General features: G+C 39.1%; 1 protein-coding gene across 4 annotated transcripts in view; it reads right to left on the bottom strand.

Moving 5' to 3' along the window:
* The window catches only part of F2KP (fructose-2,6-bisphosphatase), a 420,497-nt gene that overhangs the window by 173,261 nt on the left and 229,661 nt on the right, over positions 1–17,575 (bottom strand). For all 4 annotated transcript variants that reach the window (XM_089378232.1, XM_089378231.1, XM_089378235.1 and 1 more), the window contains one exon: positions 17,407–17,481. In XM_089378232.1, coding sequence (XP_089234358.1) covers positions 17,407–17,481 — 75 coding nt within the window. The remainder of the gene's footprint in view (positions 1–17,406; positions 17,482–17,575) is intronic.

Below are 17,575 nucleotides of genomic sequence, written 5' to 3'. Positions count from 1 at the left end.
CTTTCTTTGGGGTAAAGGAGAAGAGAAAAAGAAATGGGCCCTGGTAGCGTGGGAGAAGCTTTGCAAACCCAAAACCCATGGTGGTTTAGGTCTCCACGACCCAGACACCCTGAGCAAAGTCTTGGGAGCAAAACTTTGGTGGAGATGGCTAAAGGAAACCAACAGCCCATGGACCAAGCTATGGAAACAAAAGTATGCAATGGATTGGCAGGAATAGGACCACATTCGGATGTCAGGGCACATTAGGGGTTCTCATATTTGGAACAAGGCTTGGGAAAATAGAGCCTTAGTTCAAAATCATAGTTTCTGGGAGATAAGAAATGGGAATCTTTCCTGGTTCTGGGAGGACAACTGGCAGCAGGAACAAAATCTCAGCAGGGAAGGCCTAGATATCATCAAAGATGACACCCTCAATAAAGGTCTAAAAAGGGTATGTGACTTTTGGGATCAGTCAAGAGAGGAAAGGAAATGGAGAATCTGGAGGGTACTAGAATACAATGCAGAGACCCCTTTGAAAGCCCAGGCTAAAGTCCTGGAAGAGATCCTGGAAAAAAGGCAAATTTTAACTTCTAACTCGAATGACCTGCTAAGGTGGGGTAGAAACAATGAGGGCAACTTCAACCTCAAAGAAGCCAAAAGAATAATCACCAGATTTGATCATCCAAATCCTGACAAGACGTGGCGAAACCTTTGGAGCAACCCTCACTGGATGAAGATCAAAATGTTCATATGGCTAGTTCAGCATAAAAAGATTCTGACCTGGGAAAATCTTAGGAAAAGAGGTTTTGCAGGTCCTTCAAAATGCCATTTATGTGGCCTGCAGGAGGAGACCATGGATCACATTCTTAACCTTTGTGTGTTCACCTCCTCTATATGGAACTGGGTAGCCTCCATCTTCAACCAGACAGTCAGGAAGGATGATGATATTACTGCTACTCTAAAGAATTGGAGAAAAGACTTTTCGGACTGTGAGACAGTCAATGTAGCCTGGACACTGATTCCAGGTTTTTTGATATGGGATGTGTGGAAAGAACGCAACAATAGGATCTTCAAGAATAAATCTGGTTCAGCTCAAGGCATCATGGCTCAGATCCTAAAACAGCTCAAAGAAACAGTTAATGTCTTTCTGAAGCATCCTCCAGAGAAACCACCAAGTCAAAGGGACACTCACATCCTTGAAAAGTTGGGACTTAAGTATCACGGCCCTTCTGACACCCATAAGAAAGCAAGGCACAGATCAGATGGCAAGGCTTTCTGGCAACCCCCTCCCCATGGCTTCCTGAAACTCAACATAGATGGAGCCTCAAAAGGGAACCCAGGGGACGCGGGTTTCGGGGGAGTCATTAGAGATGCAGAGGGCAATATCAAAATCATTTTTCACAGTCATTTGGGGAGGGCTACCAACAATATGGCTGAACTCATGGCCATGGAGCAAGGCCTAGAAATCCTAAGAGACTACAATTTACATAATACTATCATAGAGGCAGACTCGGAATTAACGATTAACTCGGTCAAAAGGATAAGCACCGGCACAGCACCAGACAAAGTTTCAAACCACTAGCAACTCTCGCAAGCTTTTCATCGAGTTCAATCTCATCTCAGAACTCTTAGAACTCTGAGCTTTGTTCACGTGCATAGAGATGCCAACAGAGTGGCGGACAGGCTAGCCAATGAAGGGGTGATTTGCACAAGAGAAAACAAGTGATGTTTGTGGAAGTTTTCTCAGAATGGACAACTGAAAGAGGACTGCAACACTCTGGCGTGCGAAGACAGGGATCTTTATCATCACTCCACGGGGAATCATCTCGCAGATATCTAAGTGGATGGAAGTCAAGGGTACTTCTAACAGGCAGCCCAAGTTTAGGATCTCGCAGAGGATGGTGGGCACAGGAGAAAAAACATTAAACCAAAAAGTGGTTCGAAGCTTCTCTTCAGAATCGGGTGGTTTTGCAACAGTTACCAGGGTTATCGGAGGGTCGACTGTACCCGAAGTGGTTTTACCGAAATGTCTCCGATGCCACAAAAGGAGTTACACGTGGCGCTAGGAAGACCGCGACAGTTTTGCTGGTGGGACCGCGACGGTTTTGCTGGTGGGACCGCGACGTTTTTGCTACAATGTCCCTGGTTATCGGGCGTCGGCTATACCATAAGCAGATTTTCGGATATGCCTCTGATTCCACTGACCGTGTTACACGTGTCTCCAGGCTGTTTTGATTACCGCCCTCATCGGACGGGTAATCCTAGTGCTTTTATTCCGCCCGATATCCCTCTCAGCCGTTGGATTTCGCGGATGCAGATCAACGGCTCCGTTATGTCATGCATGTTTCCCACCATCGGGTTGACTCGAGGGTCTCGTTTTCACTTTTGAGGCCGCCCTTTGGCTTTGTTGGTTTTAATGTTTTGTGGGCCCTTAGCCGCGTTCTTGAGCATGTTGCTTAGTTCTCAAACTAAGGGTGTATGTCAAACAGTTGACATCTTGTATACTATGTATCCTCCTTGTTGCTTAATTTGAATAGAAGGTCTGTTTCTTGCTTGAGCAAAAAAAAGTAATTTAATGTTTATAAGGTGCGTTAATATTTAAGATGTGATTGTAAAGGGAGTAAAATTTTATTTGTGTTAATGTTAGTTTATTGTAATTTAATGTTTATAAGGTGTGATAATATTTAAGATGTGATATAATTTAAATGTTGTGGGTATAATATATGTTTATTATTTATTAGATTATGTGTTTAGAAAGGAATCAATTCTTTTTATATATAAATATTTATAATACAATCCAATGAATTATTTATTTATGAGGCATATTGATGTTTAGGTGATCATATGATAAAAGGTTTCTTAGTGTAAAAATTAGAAAACATAGAAAAAGTTTATTATTATTAATTGTTATTAATCAATAATGTAATCTATGAATATTTGAATTAGAGAGGAAAAAAAAAATTAATAGAAAAGGTGGAACTTATTAAATTTCGAAAGAGGTTGATATTAGAAGGGGTTAGTTGGATTGGTTTGTTAATAAAGGCTTCCAGGTATTGCTTATTTTTAGGCCATCATCTCGGTTCATGTTATTTTTTCTTTTCTCAATTTCTATAGCTTCCTTAATTTTCCTTTTTAAATGATGGTCTTCTTTTATTATGAGTTTGGCTTCTTCAATACAGATGTGGTGAGAGGAAGAACAAGCATGTTCTGCTAAGGCGGATTTAGAGGCTCTATCTCTGTAAATGTCGGCAGCATGCTCTTTGAGTCTGATGTTGAGGGATCTGCCAATTTCTCCTATGTATTCTTTTCCGCAGGAGCAGGGGACAATGTATACACCTTTTTGTAAGTTAGGGTTTATGGGGTCTTTGACAGAGTCAGTTAGTTTCCTTATTGTGTTGTGGGGAGTGAAGGCTACATTGTAATTATGATTTTTTAAGATTTTTGCAATCTTATCAGTAGTGCCTTTCACAACAAAGGAAGAACAAGGTACTTGACTTGGTCAAAGGAAAAGTAAAGAAGCCTACAGATGACTCCAGTGATGCTGACAAAGTAAAATTCAGAGAATTAGAATTGGTGGCCATGACTCTAATGGTAGAAGGAATAAAGGACAATCTTGTCCCATTTATAGCCAACATCAACCATGCTCAAGAAATGTATGAAGCCTTGTCAAATTTATTCACTATTAAGAACATTGGTCAAGTGGCAAGCTTGAAGAATGAACTAAGGACCACAAAGATGACTAAAGAAGATACAATGGCCTCCTTCTTTGTGAAAATAGCAAGAATCAAAGATGATCTTTTGGCCATTGATGAAATTGTTCCAAACAAAGAACTCGTGATTATTGCTCTATTAGGATTGTCACCTACTTGGGGTGCATTTGCTGCAGGACTTAACAGTTGGAAGGAAGCTCCTACTTTTGAAGAACTATGGACTGCTTGCAGTCAAGAAGAATTGAGGATCTCTCTAGTTGTCAATCCTGAAGGAGTATCAAATGCCTACATTGCTCAACACAAAGGAAAGAAATCGAAAGGACCAAGGAAGAAAGTAGACATGTCCAAGGTAGAATGTTATCAATGTCATAAGAAGGGTCACTACAAAAGTGACTGTCCCGACAATCCAAAGAATAAGAAGAGAGATAGAGATCATGCTAACATTGTTGAAGAAGGAGACCCAAAGAAAGTCAAACCCGAAGAATCTGATATAAGGGATTTACACTATTAAGTCCTTTGCTTTTAGTCTTAGATATTCTATTTTGCATTTTTTAGAATTTATAGGTTTTAACATGTTTTTGGAAAAGACTTTTTCTTTTTGTTTTATAAGTTTATATGTATCCCTCAAGCTTTGGAGGGAGCCCCCAACAACTCCCAAAGATAAGAATCTCATTTCCTTTCAGTCTTTGGTTTCATATACTCGTATAAGTTTTGATTATATTAACTACTAATCACCATTCTCCCTCTATTGTCTTGATTAGGAAAAACGTTTGCTATATTCTCAAAAAGTATGGAAGAGGACCTCCCAAGACAAGGTTTGTCAAAGAACAAAGGTGTGCTTTAAAACATTAACTTCTTTATAGTAAATATTCATTTGACAATCTATTACTAACATTGTTGTGTCTAGCTATATTGAATCATATTGATTCTTGTTTTGGGTGATTCATCAATTGATAAATCTACCCCACTCATATTCTTAACTGATTTTATAGAACCCTAGACAGGTTCTCTAGAAAACCCTAACCTAAGGGTATGCTGACAATGTGTGAAACCCTAGCCTACTTAGGGTTATTGTGAAATGCTATTTGAAGTTCTTGTTGATGATGTCATGTTTGGGATTTCGGTATGATCATGAAATCTTAACTTGTTAGGGTTGAATGATGTTTGTCTAAGATCTCAAACCTTTGAAATTTTGGAATAGTAGGGTTTTCTTTGCTAAGTTATGAAACCCTAGATCTTTAGGGTTTGGTTGAGCCTATAAGCAAAACCTTTGTTATGTGTTTAAAGTAAGATCCTAGGAATGAAGCCCTAGGTATATATATGTGTACATTTGGTCGAAACCCTAGCTTGGTCTAGGTCAGTATATGTCTAATGTATTAATGTTGTCGGACATATGATATGCTTATGCATGATAATGAATTCCTAGATATGTGTGTTGACCTAGTTATTGATGGTCATAAGTCTTAGGATTTAATATAAGTCCTTGTCTGAGATTCTAGGATGATGATATTTGGAAATCTAGGGTTTTGTAGCCAAACCCTAGTAGTAGTTAAATTCTCTAGTATGTGTGATATAACAATCTGAGATCTATTTATATAATGATTGTTGAGATTGTGAAAATGAAATTCTAGGGTTTTGGAGTTAAACCTTAGTAGAAGTAAAAATCTCTGATGTATGATGACAATGTGATAATTTGAGATTTGTGTAAGATTGTTGAAATCTGAGTTTTAGTTGTGATTGATGGTTGATTGAAAATCTAGGGTTTGCAACTAACCCTAGTGGAAGTTGGTCATGTTGATGACTGGGCTATGATTGATTTTGATTGATTCTATTATATGAAATCTAGGATTTGTATGAAACCTTAGTGGTAGTCTAACATATGAATTCTGGAAGTTGTTAGATGCTTTGTAGATCTATATTTGTTTGAATTGTTTCTAGGGTTTGCTATATGTTGTAGTAGGGTATGTCATACCTTTGGAAGAAACATTGAAACCCTGGATGTAATGAAAGGTGTTATGAAGTAGTCTAGGTTTTATGACAAAGTCCCTAGCAAGATGTTGAAGAGTATGTGTCTCTTGTTTATAATTAAGTTTGGGTATTTGTTAAATATATAGTTGAAATGCTTGCGTGATTCTGATATGGCTAACTTTATGCTTCTATGTATTTGGTTGTACTTGATATCTATAGTGTGCAGGCACACAATCTTCAATATGGTGAAGATGTTCGATGGCAATGATAACTCTGATGAAATGGTTGGAAGCCACAAAAGATTCTCCGATATCGAAGTAAAGAAGTTGATCTCCTTGGATTAACAGGGAGCCTGGATAAAGGGAAGCTCCCTGGTTAAGAAGGAGGGCATAGCATAGTTTTGATTGGAGAATGCATTTTGGAAGATATGTTGTTGAAGTAGGAAAGCAAAGTGTATGATTGAGGAATCTTCTATCAAAGATTCGGTTGATAGTCCTACTATGTTGAGAAGCAACATTTGTTGTCTGAAAGACCCCGAAGGTTTGTATTTGATTATGTACACGTGAAAATATTTTATTCATTGGGGTTGTGTTTGTACAGGTGAATCTCTCAAAGGTTTTTGATAGCATGTTGGTTACCAATCAATTTGATTGGGAGAGATTGGTTATCCTTGATCTTCTGGTTCAAGGAGTGTTGAGGCTTTGTGAGTGAAGCATTGCCTGGGAGGACATTTGGCCAGCACTTCTTGTTGATGTCTAGATTCTGAAGTTTGAAAAGGTGGTGTTGATTACAGAACCCTATTTTTGGATACAAACCTGGATCTTTGGATTGGTGGTTAGTAAGTATGCCTAATGGTACCTAGAGAGGTTGAAAGCTTGAGTCTACCTTATTCCCACTTGGATAGATTGCACTAGTCAAGAATCTAGTCCGTGGCATTCTGGTGCCTAAATTGTTGAGAACCCAATGGATAGATTGCCTTGGTCAGGAATCTAGTCCATGGCATTGCGGTGCCTAAAGTTCTTCATGGTTCATATAGTTGAGATCTTCCTTATACTTGTATATGATGAATACCTCCCTAGTTAAGAGGGAGTGTTGGAAAATGTAACTAGGTTCAGTCTTCATTTAATGTATTTGAGTCATCTTGTAATGTACTTGTCAAAAGAATAAAGAAAATAATTTTTATTATTATTATTGTGACTTATTAAAGGATGGGTTTCATGCTTGGGTCACCTTGTTTTAGGTCAAATTCCCCATTGAGGACTTCTAGGATTTATTTTGAGTCAATAGATTCATTGTACTTTTAAAGAGACCCTTCTTGGGCTTTTGAATCATGTAAAAAGGTTAAGTATTGAGTCAAATATGAATTATGTTGTCTCCACACTACGTCGGCCTCAAGGAGGGCTATTCGACCTCACCAAAGTAGAGCAGTTTGAATTCCATTTGAAGCACACTCTTACAAGAAAAGTTTGATCTCTCTTGAAGCCAGAAGAAGTGTGAAATAGAAGGAGGAGAAGGAAGTGCGAGTTTGGTCTAGGAAAAGGAGAAAGGGAAAATCGAACCTTTGGTGCAACTATCTCTCTCTCTCGTGCCCTAGTTTGGAAGATCAAAGTTCTCTTATTGACGTCGTAGCAAGTTGTCGTATGATGGCGTAACCAGTTGTCGTGTTGATGCCGTGGCCAGTTCTCGTATGATGTTGTCACCTCAAGAAGTTGTCCAAGATCGAAGGTTGTAAGTGAAGATTGAAGTCTTTTAGTGAAGATCGAAGTCTCTAAGGCAAGGTCGAAATTGTTGGGTTGAAGAAAGTGTTGCCATTGTTGTTGCTGCTACTAGGTCAAGAAGGATCATCTGCAAGTAAGGAAGAAGGTTGACTTGGTGTGGAGGAAAGTTTGTGTCAATGTTAAGAGTCTTGGAATATCTCCGGAAAACTATTGAAGGAAGAATTACTCACTGGATTTTCCCCTAGAGAGGGGTTTTTCCCTGGCTGTGAGCTTACATCTGGTGTCCATTGTTTATGTGCTATTGCTTTGGTAATTGCTTGATGAGCTAAAAAAAAAAAAAGATATAAAAGAAACCTAATAAGAAGTCAAGAATATCACAAGTAATTATCAAGTATAAGAAAATATTTTTGCCATTCCGAGTTTCTAACAAGAGGGTGCATCAGATTTATGCACAGGCAGGAATGTGCACAAAATAGAAATGCATTCGACCTTCAAAAGGGCACCTTGGGTGCTTAGACATTGCTATTAGTGAAAACATTTTTCCTAGTTTATGTAATTTCCAAAAGCCATTAGCAAAGTGGGGCAATAAGGATAAAAGTGGTTGTGATGCAATGATCCAATCATTGAATAATTTTTATAGTTGTGACATAAATGGCATGGGGTGCATTATAACAAACGCTTAGACTCAAATTTTGTATTTTTGACTCATGTTGAGAAATGACAACAAGAGAATCCAGTTTAATTTGTCCTTGAATTAAACTGGAAATTAAATTCGAATTCTATTCTCATAGCAACTTAAAATAGTTAGATTAAGTTTATTAAACTTAACTTAGGAAATTCGAGTTGGAAGTCTTTTGGAAGTCATGTATATGTTCTCCCTACTTTGTAGGAGTCCAGTGTGAGTTAATTGTGATTTGTAAAATAGAAGACTCAATTTCATGAGTCAGTTCAATTAAATTAGTTCTCAAACTCATTGAGAGAACTCATAGTGAGTTAACTGCCAATGCTGTCACTAATGAACTCTACCAGTGCTACTCTAGTTAACTTAATATTTACTCATCAGAAACTCATGCATGTCGAATCAGAGAAAGACCCATTTGAGACTAGAGCGCAGGGACAGTGTGCTATTTGTTTTAGATTTTCCTGAGTTGCACTCACAGTGCATGCATTTAGGAACTGACCCTTAAGGGATTGCACAATTTTTAAGGGCTTCATTTCCCTTTAAATACAAGCTATCCTCCATAGGAATTACACATTGGAATAGAGACTTGGAGAGCTTGTTAAGAAGTTAAGCTTTGGCCTTGAGCTTGTTTATGAGTTGGAGATTGAATTTGTTGAGTGTTGGGATTGTTCTAGAGAGAACAAGCATTGTAATTTCATCTTGATTTTTGGGATTAATACAAAACAAATAGTGGGGTTTTGAGCTGTGGCTTTCCCCAGATATTTATTATGTTAAGTGCCTTTGATTCTCTTCCTCTATTGATTATTGTTTGCTCGATGTTTATGGGCTTCCACTGTAAAGAGTAGAAGTAGATTCTTGTCTCTTGCTTTAGCAAATTGCATTAGCTTGTGAATCTACAGGAAAATAGTGGAGCAAGATTATTTTTTTGGGCCGAGAGTTTGCAGAGCAGATCTGAGAATTTCTGTGCAAAGAACAAATTGCAAATCTGGAATACTTAGGAAAAGATACCCAAATTCAAAAAAAAATCGGTCGTATCGGAGTTTGGATGAGGGAGATATCGCTGATTTAAAATCAGCTCTCTAGAGGAGATTTCAAGGTTTTGAGTTTCTAGGTTACAGATGAAAGTCGAATTTGCATACATACTTCGGGGTTAGCAAATGGTGTTCCATGAGTTGAGGCTTGAGTATGCCTTGGAAGGCAGCTCAAATTTCATAGCCTGGAGGGACGGGATGGAGACCGTGCTAGAGGACAATGGCTTGAAGGAATTTGTTGAACAAGCAATACCTAAGCCAACAGTTATTGATGCACAGAACTTGGCCAAGTGGAAGAAGTGTGTGGCAAAGGTAAGGTGGATAATCTTTGAGGGAGTTCGAGATCATATTGTCTCGAGTCTCCATGGAAAGGAAACCCCGCATGCTATGTGGAAAACATGATGGACATGTATCAGAATAGCAGTGATCAAAGGAAGTTGGTACTGAAGGATAAATTTCGTAAAATCAAGATGGAGAAAGGCAAGACAATTCCAAAGTACTTGACCAAGTTCACTCAATGTCGGGATGAACTTGGAAGTGATGGAATCACGGTTTCCGAGGAGGATATGGTGATCCTTGCTCTTCTTGGACTCCCAAAGAGTTGGCATAGTTAACGGGACTCTGTCAATGGTCGGGAGAAGCTGCTAGATTAGGAACGAGTATGGTCGGATTTGATGCAAGATGAGATCAGGAGGAACACCAAGGATGGCTCTTCATCAAAGACTGATGATGAAGAGAATTGTGCCTTAGCGATTAAGGCGAGGAAGGGGAAAGGTAAAATTTCTCGTTCCAAATCAGATTCTTATCATGGAGGTAAGAAGAAGGACATGACGAAAGTTAAATGCTTTCATTGTCACAAGATGGGTCACTTTGCTACAAATTGTCCATTGAAGAAGTCCAAGGAGAAGTCCTCAGGAGGAGCAGCGGGTGAGGCTTTGGCCTCCCAATTCAAATTGGACTTTTCCCTCATTGCTTGCATGGTGTCTTCAATGAGGGGAATTGTCTAGTACATAGACAGTGGAGCTTCTTTCCACATGACTGGCGACAAAGAGTTATTCAGTGAACTGGAGGAGAAAGATCTCAAGATGCATATCGAGATGGGTGATGACAGTAAGTATAGTGTTACTGGTGTGGGCATTATTACTTTTCAGAGGGAGCATGTGGCTCCACTCACCTAGAAGAATGTTGTGCATGTACCTGGACTAACGAAGAACTTGGTATTCATTTCCATGCTTGAGGAGAGAAGCTATGATGTGATCTTTTCGAAAGGAAAGGCGTTCCTTCGACACATAGCCATGGGTCAAGTAAAGAAGATAGGGATTCGAGTTCAGAATCTCTATAAGATAGAGGTAGACGATTGTGTTGCTTTGAGTTCAAAAGTGGAAAGGATATTGAGTCGAGACGTCGGCGAGTTGTGGCACAGGCGATTGGGCCACTTATATCATGGGGCTTTGAAGATATTGCAGCAAATCTCTACCGGTCTTCCCAAAGGTATGCTTGAGCAAGTTGATACATGCAAGGGTTGTACTTTGGGAAAATACACCAAGTCTTCCTTTGGAGACAGAAATAGTCGAGCAGCGACTATCCTGGAGAGAGTCCATTTAGATGTGTGTGGACCATTCTCGACAGCATCTACGGCCAAACACAGGTATTATGTTATATTTGTTGATGACTATTCTTGTAAATGTTAGGTATTTTTTATGCAGAAAAAGGAACAAACTTTCACAAAGTTTTGTGAGTTCAAAGCATTGGCAGAGAAAGAGTCTGGCAAGAAGGTTAAAGCTCTACGGAGTGATAAAGGTGGTGAGTATGTCTCCAATGACTTTAAGAACTTTTGTGCAGCGGAAGGGATTAAACGAGAGTTGAGGGCACCCCACAACCTCAACAAAATGGGGTTGTAGAGAGGAAGAACAGGAGCATAATAGGGGCAGCAAGGGTGATGTTGCATGATCAGGGCTTACCACTACACTTGTGGGATGAGGCATGCAACACAGCGGTTTATGTCAAAACTGTAGCCCACATCGGATACTTGAGATGAAGACACCAAAGAAGGCTTATTCTGATAAGAGGGCGGATGTTGGTCACTTCAAGATTTTTGGGTCATCGGTTTATTGCCATGTGACCAAAGATGCACGGAAGAAGCTTGAGCCAACAGTAGAGTTGGGGATCTTTGTGGGGTACACTGATACACCCCACAACTATCGAGTGTACATGTCGACCAGTGGTATGACAGTAGTTCGCAAGGATATCAGGTTCGATGAGGAGAAGGCCATGCGAGTATCCCTTGAGAGGGAGCTTGAGCTACATGTAGATGAGGAGATTTTAGCTCCTAAGGTTGAGGGGCCTCAAATTGATGTGGAGCAGCCACATGCAGAGGTTCAGAGAGTGGAGACATCCACTCAGGCAAAGTCTTCTAGAGAGGGAAGAAAGCGCACTAGAAAGGCTGACAGATTGTTGGATGATGCACGGGATTTGGGAAAATGTGGGAGCACCCTCTTCTCAGCGCAGACAGAGGAGATCACTAGAGAGATACACTGGATACATGGCACTTATGGGTGCATGTGTTGTGACAGAGCCATCATCCTTTCAGGAAGTAGTGCAGCAGTCGGTTTGGGTTGATGCAATGGTGGAGGAGTATGACTCCATACTTTGAAACATTGTTTGGGATGTGGTCCCGAGACCATAGGACAAGTCAGTTGTGAGCTCCCGTTGGCTTTACAAGGTAAAGCAAGTTGCAGATGGTAGCGTGGAGAAGCATAAGGCCAAATTTGTGGCCCGTGGATTTTCACAGGTAGAGGGGATTGACTATGATGAGACCTTTGCTCCTGTTGAAAGGTACTCATCAATTAGATCTATTATGGCACTATCACCACAGATGGGTTGGAAAATCCATCAGATGGATGTGAAGACTGCCTTCCTCAATGGCATGATTGAAGAAGAGGTATACATAGAGCAGCCCGAAGGTTTTGAAACCTTGGACCATGAATCGCACGTGCGCAAGCTCAAGAGAGAATTGTACGGGCTGAAGCAAGCACCCCATGCTTGGTACATCATGATAGATAGCTACTTCACTGGGTTGGGCTTCACAAAGAGTGAAGCGGTGCGGCCCTATATCACATAGTGGTGGAAGGTAAGTTGTTGATCATTGCACTTTATGTAGATGATCTCATACTGACAAGTGATGAAAAGCTCATCAAATCTTGCAAGGAGGACCTTGCAAGAGAGTTTGAGATGAAGGACATGGGGCTCATGCATTACTTTCTTGGCATGGAGGTATGGCAGGGAGATGGGGAGTTGTTTGTATCTCAGAGCAAGTATGCCAACGAGATACTTAGGAGATTCCGCATGGAGAGCAATAAACCCATAAAGACTCCTCTAGTTGGTAACTAGAGGAAGGAGGATGCTACTTCAGGGGAAGTAGTGGAAGCTATTGTTTACAGGTAACTTGTGGGTTCACTCATGTACTTGGTGAACACATGACTGGATATGTGCTATGCAGTTAACCAGCTTAATCAAGCGATGGTTAGGCCTACCAAGTTGTATTGGAAGGCGGAAAAGCATGTATTGAGATACCTCAGAGGCACTACTTAGTTTGGGTTATGGTACAGACAGACAGAGGGAGTGAAGCTTCAAGGCTTCACCAATGCAGATTGGGCAGGGAGTCCATCCGACAGGAAGAGCACATTAGGAGGGATCTTTAGTATTGGGTTAGCTGCAGTTTCTTGGTACAGCAGGAAACAGAGATCAGTTGCACTCAATTCAGCAGAGGCAGAGTACATGGCTGCAAGTCAGGCAGCATGTGAGGCTATCTGGATGAGGAAGATCCTGGTTGGTTTGTTTGGTCAGCAGATGGATCCGACAGTGATTTATTGTGATAATCAGAGTTGTATCAAACTCTCTGAAAATCCAGTTTTTCATGATCAGTCCAAGCATATTGATATCCGGTATCATCATCTCAAAGATTGTGTGTTGAGGCGGATCATGTTGTTATATTACATTCCCACGAAGGAGCAAGATGTTGACATCTTGACAAAGGCATTGTCAAGATGTAAATTCGAGTTTCACAGAGACAAGATCAAGGTAGTTGATAATCCCTTTCTTGTTGAGAGGGAGTGTTGAGAAATGGCAACAAGAGAGTCCAGTTTAATTTGTCCTTGAATTAAACTAGAAATTAAATTTGAATTCTATTCTCATAGCAACTTAAAATAGTTAAATTAAGTTTATTAAACTTACTTAACTTAGGAAATTCGAGTTGGAAGTCTTTTGGAAGTCATGTATATGTTCTCCCTACTTTGTAGGAGTCCAGTGTGAGTTAATTGTGAGTTGTAAAATAGAAGACTTAGTTTCATGAGTCAGTTCAGTTAAATTAGTTCTCAAACTGATTGAGAGAACTAATAGTGAGTTAACTGTCAGTGGTGTCACTAATGAACTCTGCCAGTGCTACTCTAGTTAACTGAATATTTACTCATTAGAAACTCATGCATGTCGAATCAGAGAAAGATCCATTTGAGACTAGAGTGCAGAGACAGTGCGTTACTTGTTTTAGATTTTTCTGAGTTGCACTGACAGTGCATGCATTCAGGAATTGACCCTTGAGCGATTGCACAGTTTTTAGAGGTTTTATTTCCCTTTAAATACAAGCTATCCTCCATAGGAATTACATATTGCAATAGAGACTTGGAGAGCTTGTGAAGAGGCTAAGCTTTGGCATTGAGCTTGCTTATGAGTTGGAGATTGAATTTGCTGAGTGTTGGGATTGTTCTAGAGAGAACAAGCAATGTAATTTCATCTTGATTTTCCGGATTAATACAAAACAGATAGTGGGGTTTTGAGCTGTGGTTTTCCCCGGATATTTATTGCGTTATGTGCCTTTGATTTTTTTCCTCTATTCATTATTGTTTGCTCAATGTTTATGGGCTTCCGTTGTAAAGAGTAGAAGTAGATTCTTGTCTCTTGCTTTAGCAAATTGCATTAGCTTGTGAATCTACAGGATTTTCTACAACTCAATAGCATTTTGAGCAGCAAAATAGTTGATGGCTTGCCCCTCAACATGTTGGATGTGAAAGAGATCTCTCAAAAAAGAGTGGCAAGAAATCTACTTGAACTATTTACGTACCCCATCAATTAATAAAATCATTATTTTTTTAAGTTCGTATGCCCTAGATCTGGCATGAAATTTGGAAAAGGCAGTCTAGGGACAACATGTGCTCAATTTTTAACACAAAGGAGTAGACAGTGACCAGAGATTTGTACGTTATGTAGATTGGAGGAAAAAATATATCACACTTGTTAATAAAATGTCCTTAGCAAATCTGGAAAGAGTCAGAGCAGATAACAGATATTTCAAATGTGTGGAATGAGGAGACAGTGCAGGAAAGTTTGAAGCAGTGGTATAGTGAAATTCAAACAATTTAGAGCTTTGTCATACCTAATGATTTGGTGAATCTGGATAGGTAGAAACTCTCAAATCTTTGAAAACAAGCACATTACCACCTTTCAAGTCTTCTAACAAGTCAGATCTATGGTTTCAAAGGTTAGAATGCCTATCAAGCAAAATGCTACTCGTCAACTGGGAGAGCTGGCAGCACCCTAGTCTCAAGCTCAAGGCTTTTTCGATGGATCTAGGCAGGGCCCACCAGAGTTAAGCAGTGCTAGAGAACTTATTTTGTATCTGATTCTTATTATGTCAAATTTAAAGCTGCCTTGGACAGGATCCAATAACTATGCAGAGCTTATGGATTTGAGACTATGGCTCAAGTGTGCACTAGAAATGGTGTCAAACACAGTCCGATTTTCGGTGACTCCTTTTTCATAAACCGGATGAAGGGAAGTACTCAATTACAAATATTCTGCTCAGATGTATTGAGATCAGTTACACGATAGAGCAACCAAATATGAAATAATTTCTGTTTACTCATATATTCAGGGAATTAAACGAAGAACACACAATCAAATGAGTGTCAACAGTTAGAGGAGGGGTCCTTATGTTTCCTTTATTTTCTGAAGATGAAGCATTTTTTAAGTCTTGCGTTTAACGTTTAGCAGGAAGGAGACTCCAAAGATGGTGATGGAATAGATCCATTTTGTTATTTTGTGACTATTATGATGTAAAATCCTGAAACTGTAAAAGGGTTGTTAGTAGATCCAGTTGATGAACATAAAAGCTTTTATGTTGGGTGAAAAATTTTGGGTTGAAGGGACCTAATTTTTACTAAACCCAGTACCTGTTTTGAAAATGCTAACACCTGAGAAATGTAATTTCCATTCTCACTTTGAATAGAAATCACGATTAAGCCCATGGGGGCAGTTCAATTGGCAATCAACATGTTATGAAGTACCATGTAAATTATGAAATTCAAGGTTCAAATCCCTGTGGGTCAAGCTAACAAAATAAGGGTCAAGCTAACAAAACAAAAAAGGAATAGAAGTCCAAGATTTTTTTCTTGGAAAAAAATTTTACATGCTGAGGAAGTTAAATAACTTATTCCTGAAAGTATAAATAAATCTTATGGTGACCTAATAATGTATTCAACAACTCCATTAATAAACAATAGACTCTCCATATATCTGTTTCTCTCTTACATTTATGCCAATGCATCTCTAAAATCCAACATAACCTTTGCTCTCCCATATCTATAGGAAATGCTTGCTTCGCACATTGTCCTTAAGGAGCCTGAGATTCTCCATCTGTTACTGTGTATAACAGACTTCCGGGTGCAACATAGGACCTGAAAAAGGGTTAGAAAGCTCTAATTTTATTAAAGATTTTATGAATTCCATTCTTTCAGTCATAGGGAAGAGGTACTCAGGGTGAGATCCACATTAACAGAAATTAATAGAATTAAAGCAAAAGTAAAGACTCTGAAATCCAATATAATGGCCATTCAACTGTGTGAAATGCATTTCGCAGTATTCTTTATAGACCATAGCTCCTACTCACTACATATGCATTGAATGAATTGATTATTGCACTGTATTAAGATCATCAAATTACCATAGGGTACAAACTTTGGTAGGAAGATCTCAAACAGTTTCACTGGAACTTTTGATAAGATTTTAAATACACTCCAACTGAAAACAATAACTCATTGTGTTTCAGAAACAGGACCAGAAAGGTAAATTTACTGTTGGATGCATAAATTGTTTTCTTGAGGACATTCTTCAATTCTTCAGAAATAATTACCTTGCACAAATGATTTATGATTGTCTTTAATTCCTTCCCCCTGTCCATGTGAAGAGTACTTAACTCTTGTCAAGTTTTGGTGGACTGCTCTTCTAAACTGATTGCCTAGATGACTTCTTCTCTACATTTCTTTTATTTTCCAAAATAAATTTGAAGACAGTAGTTAATAAGCCAGTCCATTGTCAACTGGGTCTAACCCAAGCGGTTGAGTGGAGGACTGTTATCCTACCCACCCATGATCAATTCTCACTAGTGACATGTTGAACTCTTAATGAGTATACTGTTGTGTTGGCCTTAAAAATTGTTTGAAATATAGTAGCCATGGTCGGTATTTTCCTGTGAAGGAAAAAAAGTAAAATTTAAATTTAAATTTTTGCCTCCTAAATACATCAAGTCGGCTTCCTTTTTGTACAAGAGTCAAGACAGCTGTGCCTCTTTAAAAGCTCCCATTCGACCACGTTTGAAATATATATAGAGAGAGCATCTCTCCCATTTGGATTATCGACTTTTCTCAAGAGAAGATCTCTGTTCCAGCGCAAAAGAAAGGATGAATGGGGGCTAAATTTAGAAGGAGAAGGAGGGCTTGGCATTTATTATTGATTACTGGTTTGGTTATTTTCTTGATGATTGTTTCTTCTGATGTATTGATGGACAATTGAACTCTCTCTCTCACATAAGGAAAGATTTCTAGGCTTTCCCCTTGTGGGTTTTGCCTGGCCTCAGGCCTAATTTTTGTGTCTCTTGTCTCATTGCTTCATGGTTACTGTTTACTGCTCTTTTTTATGTTTAATGGTTGAATTTTTCTTCTGTATAACTGTTTAATGATATTGAATGAATGCTATATGAAACTAACACTAACTGATAATTGGAAGTGGTTATCATTGAAGAAAAATTTGTTTCTAGCGTGTGCCCTAGAAAATCAACAAAAATCAAGCACCATCCTCAGAATGAGGGGAAGTGCCCAATGGGTTTCTCTAGGAGGTTTATCCTTAGGGGAAAAAGCCAGTCTATTCAAAAGGTAAGATTTCAAAGTAAAGATATTATGTATAGGCTAAAAGTTACAAAATAATGAGCTTCACAGATTCAATCAAAAAAGAGCTTCATAAAGAAATAGGAAACAGTATAGTTCACTTACTTGTATTTGTCCTCCCTGACCGCTAACCATGTCTATCATTTTTATATAAGAACCTTCTTCTACTGGCTCATAAACCTGAAAAGTTGAGACAAAATGCCAATCACAAAAAAATTGCTTGTGACCCAATACCACAAAAAGAGCAGACAATAAATAATCATATTCGACAAGG

Source organism: Pinus tabuliformis, chromosome J, assembly GCF_031772625.1.
Source record: "Pinus tabuliformis cultivar Carrire ecotype Pingquan chromosome J, CPIR1, whole genome shotgun sequence".
Lineage (NCBI taxonomy): Eukaryota > Viridiplantae > Streptophyta > Pinopsida > Pinales > Pinaceae > Pinus > Pinus tabuliformis.
This window is presented reverse-complemented; position numbering and strand designations above follow the sequence as displayed.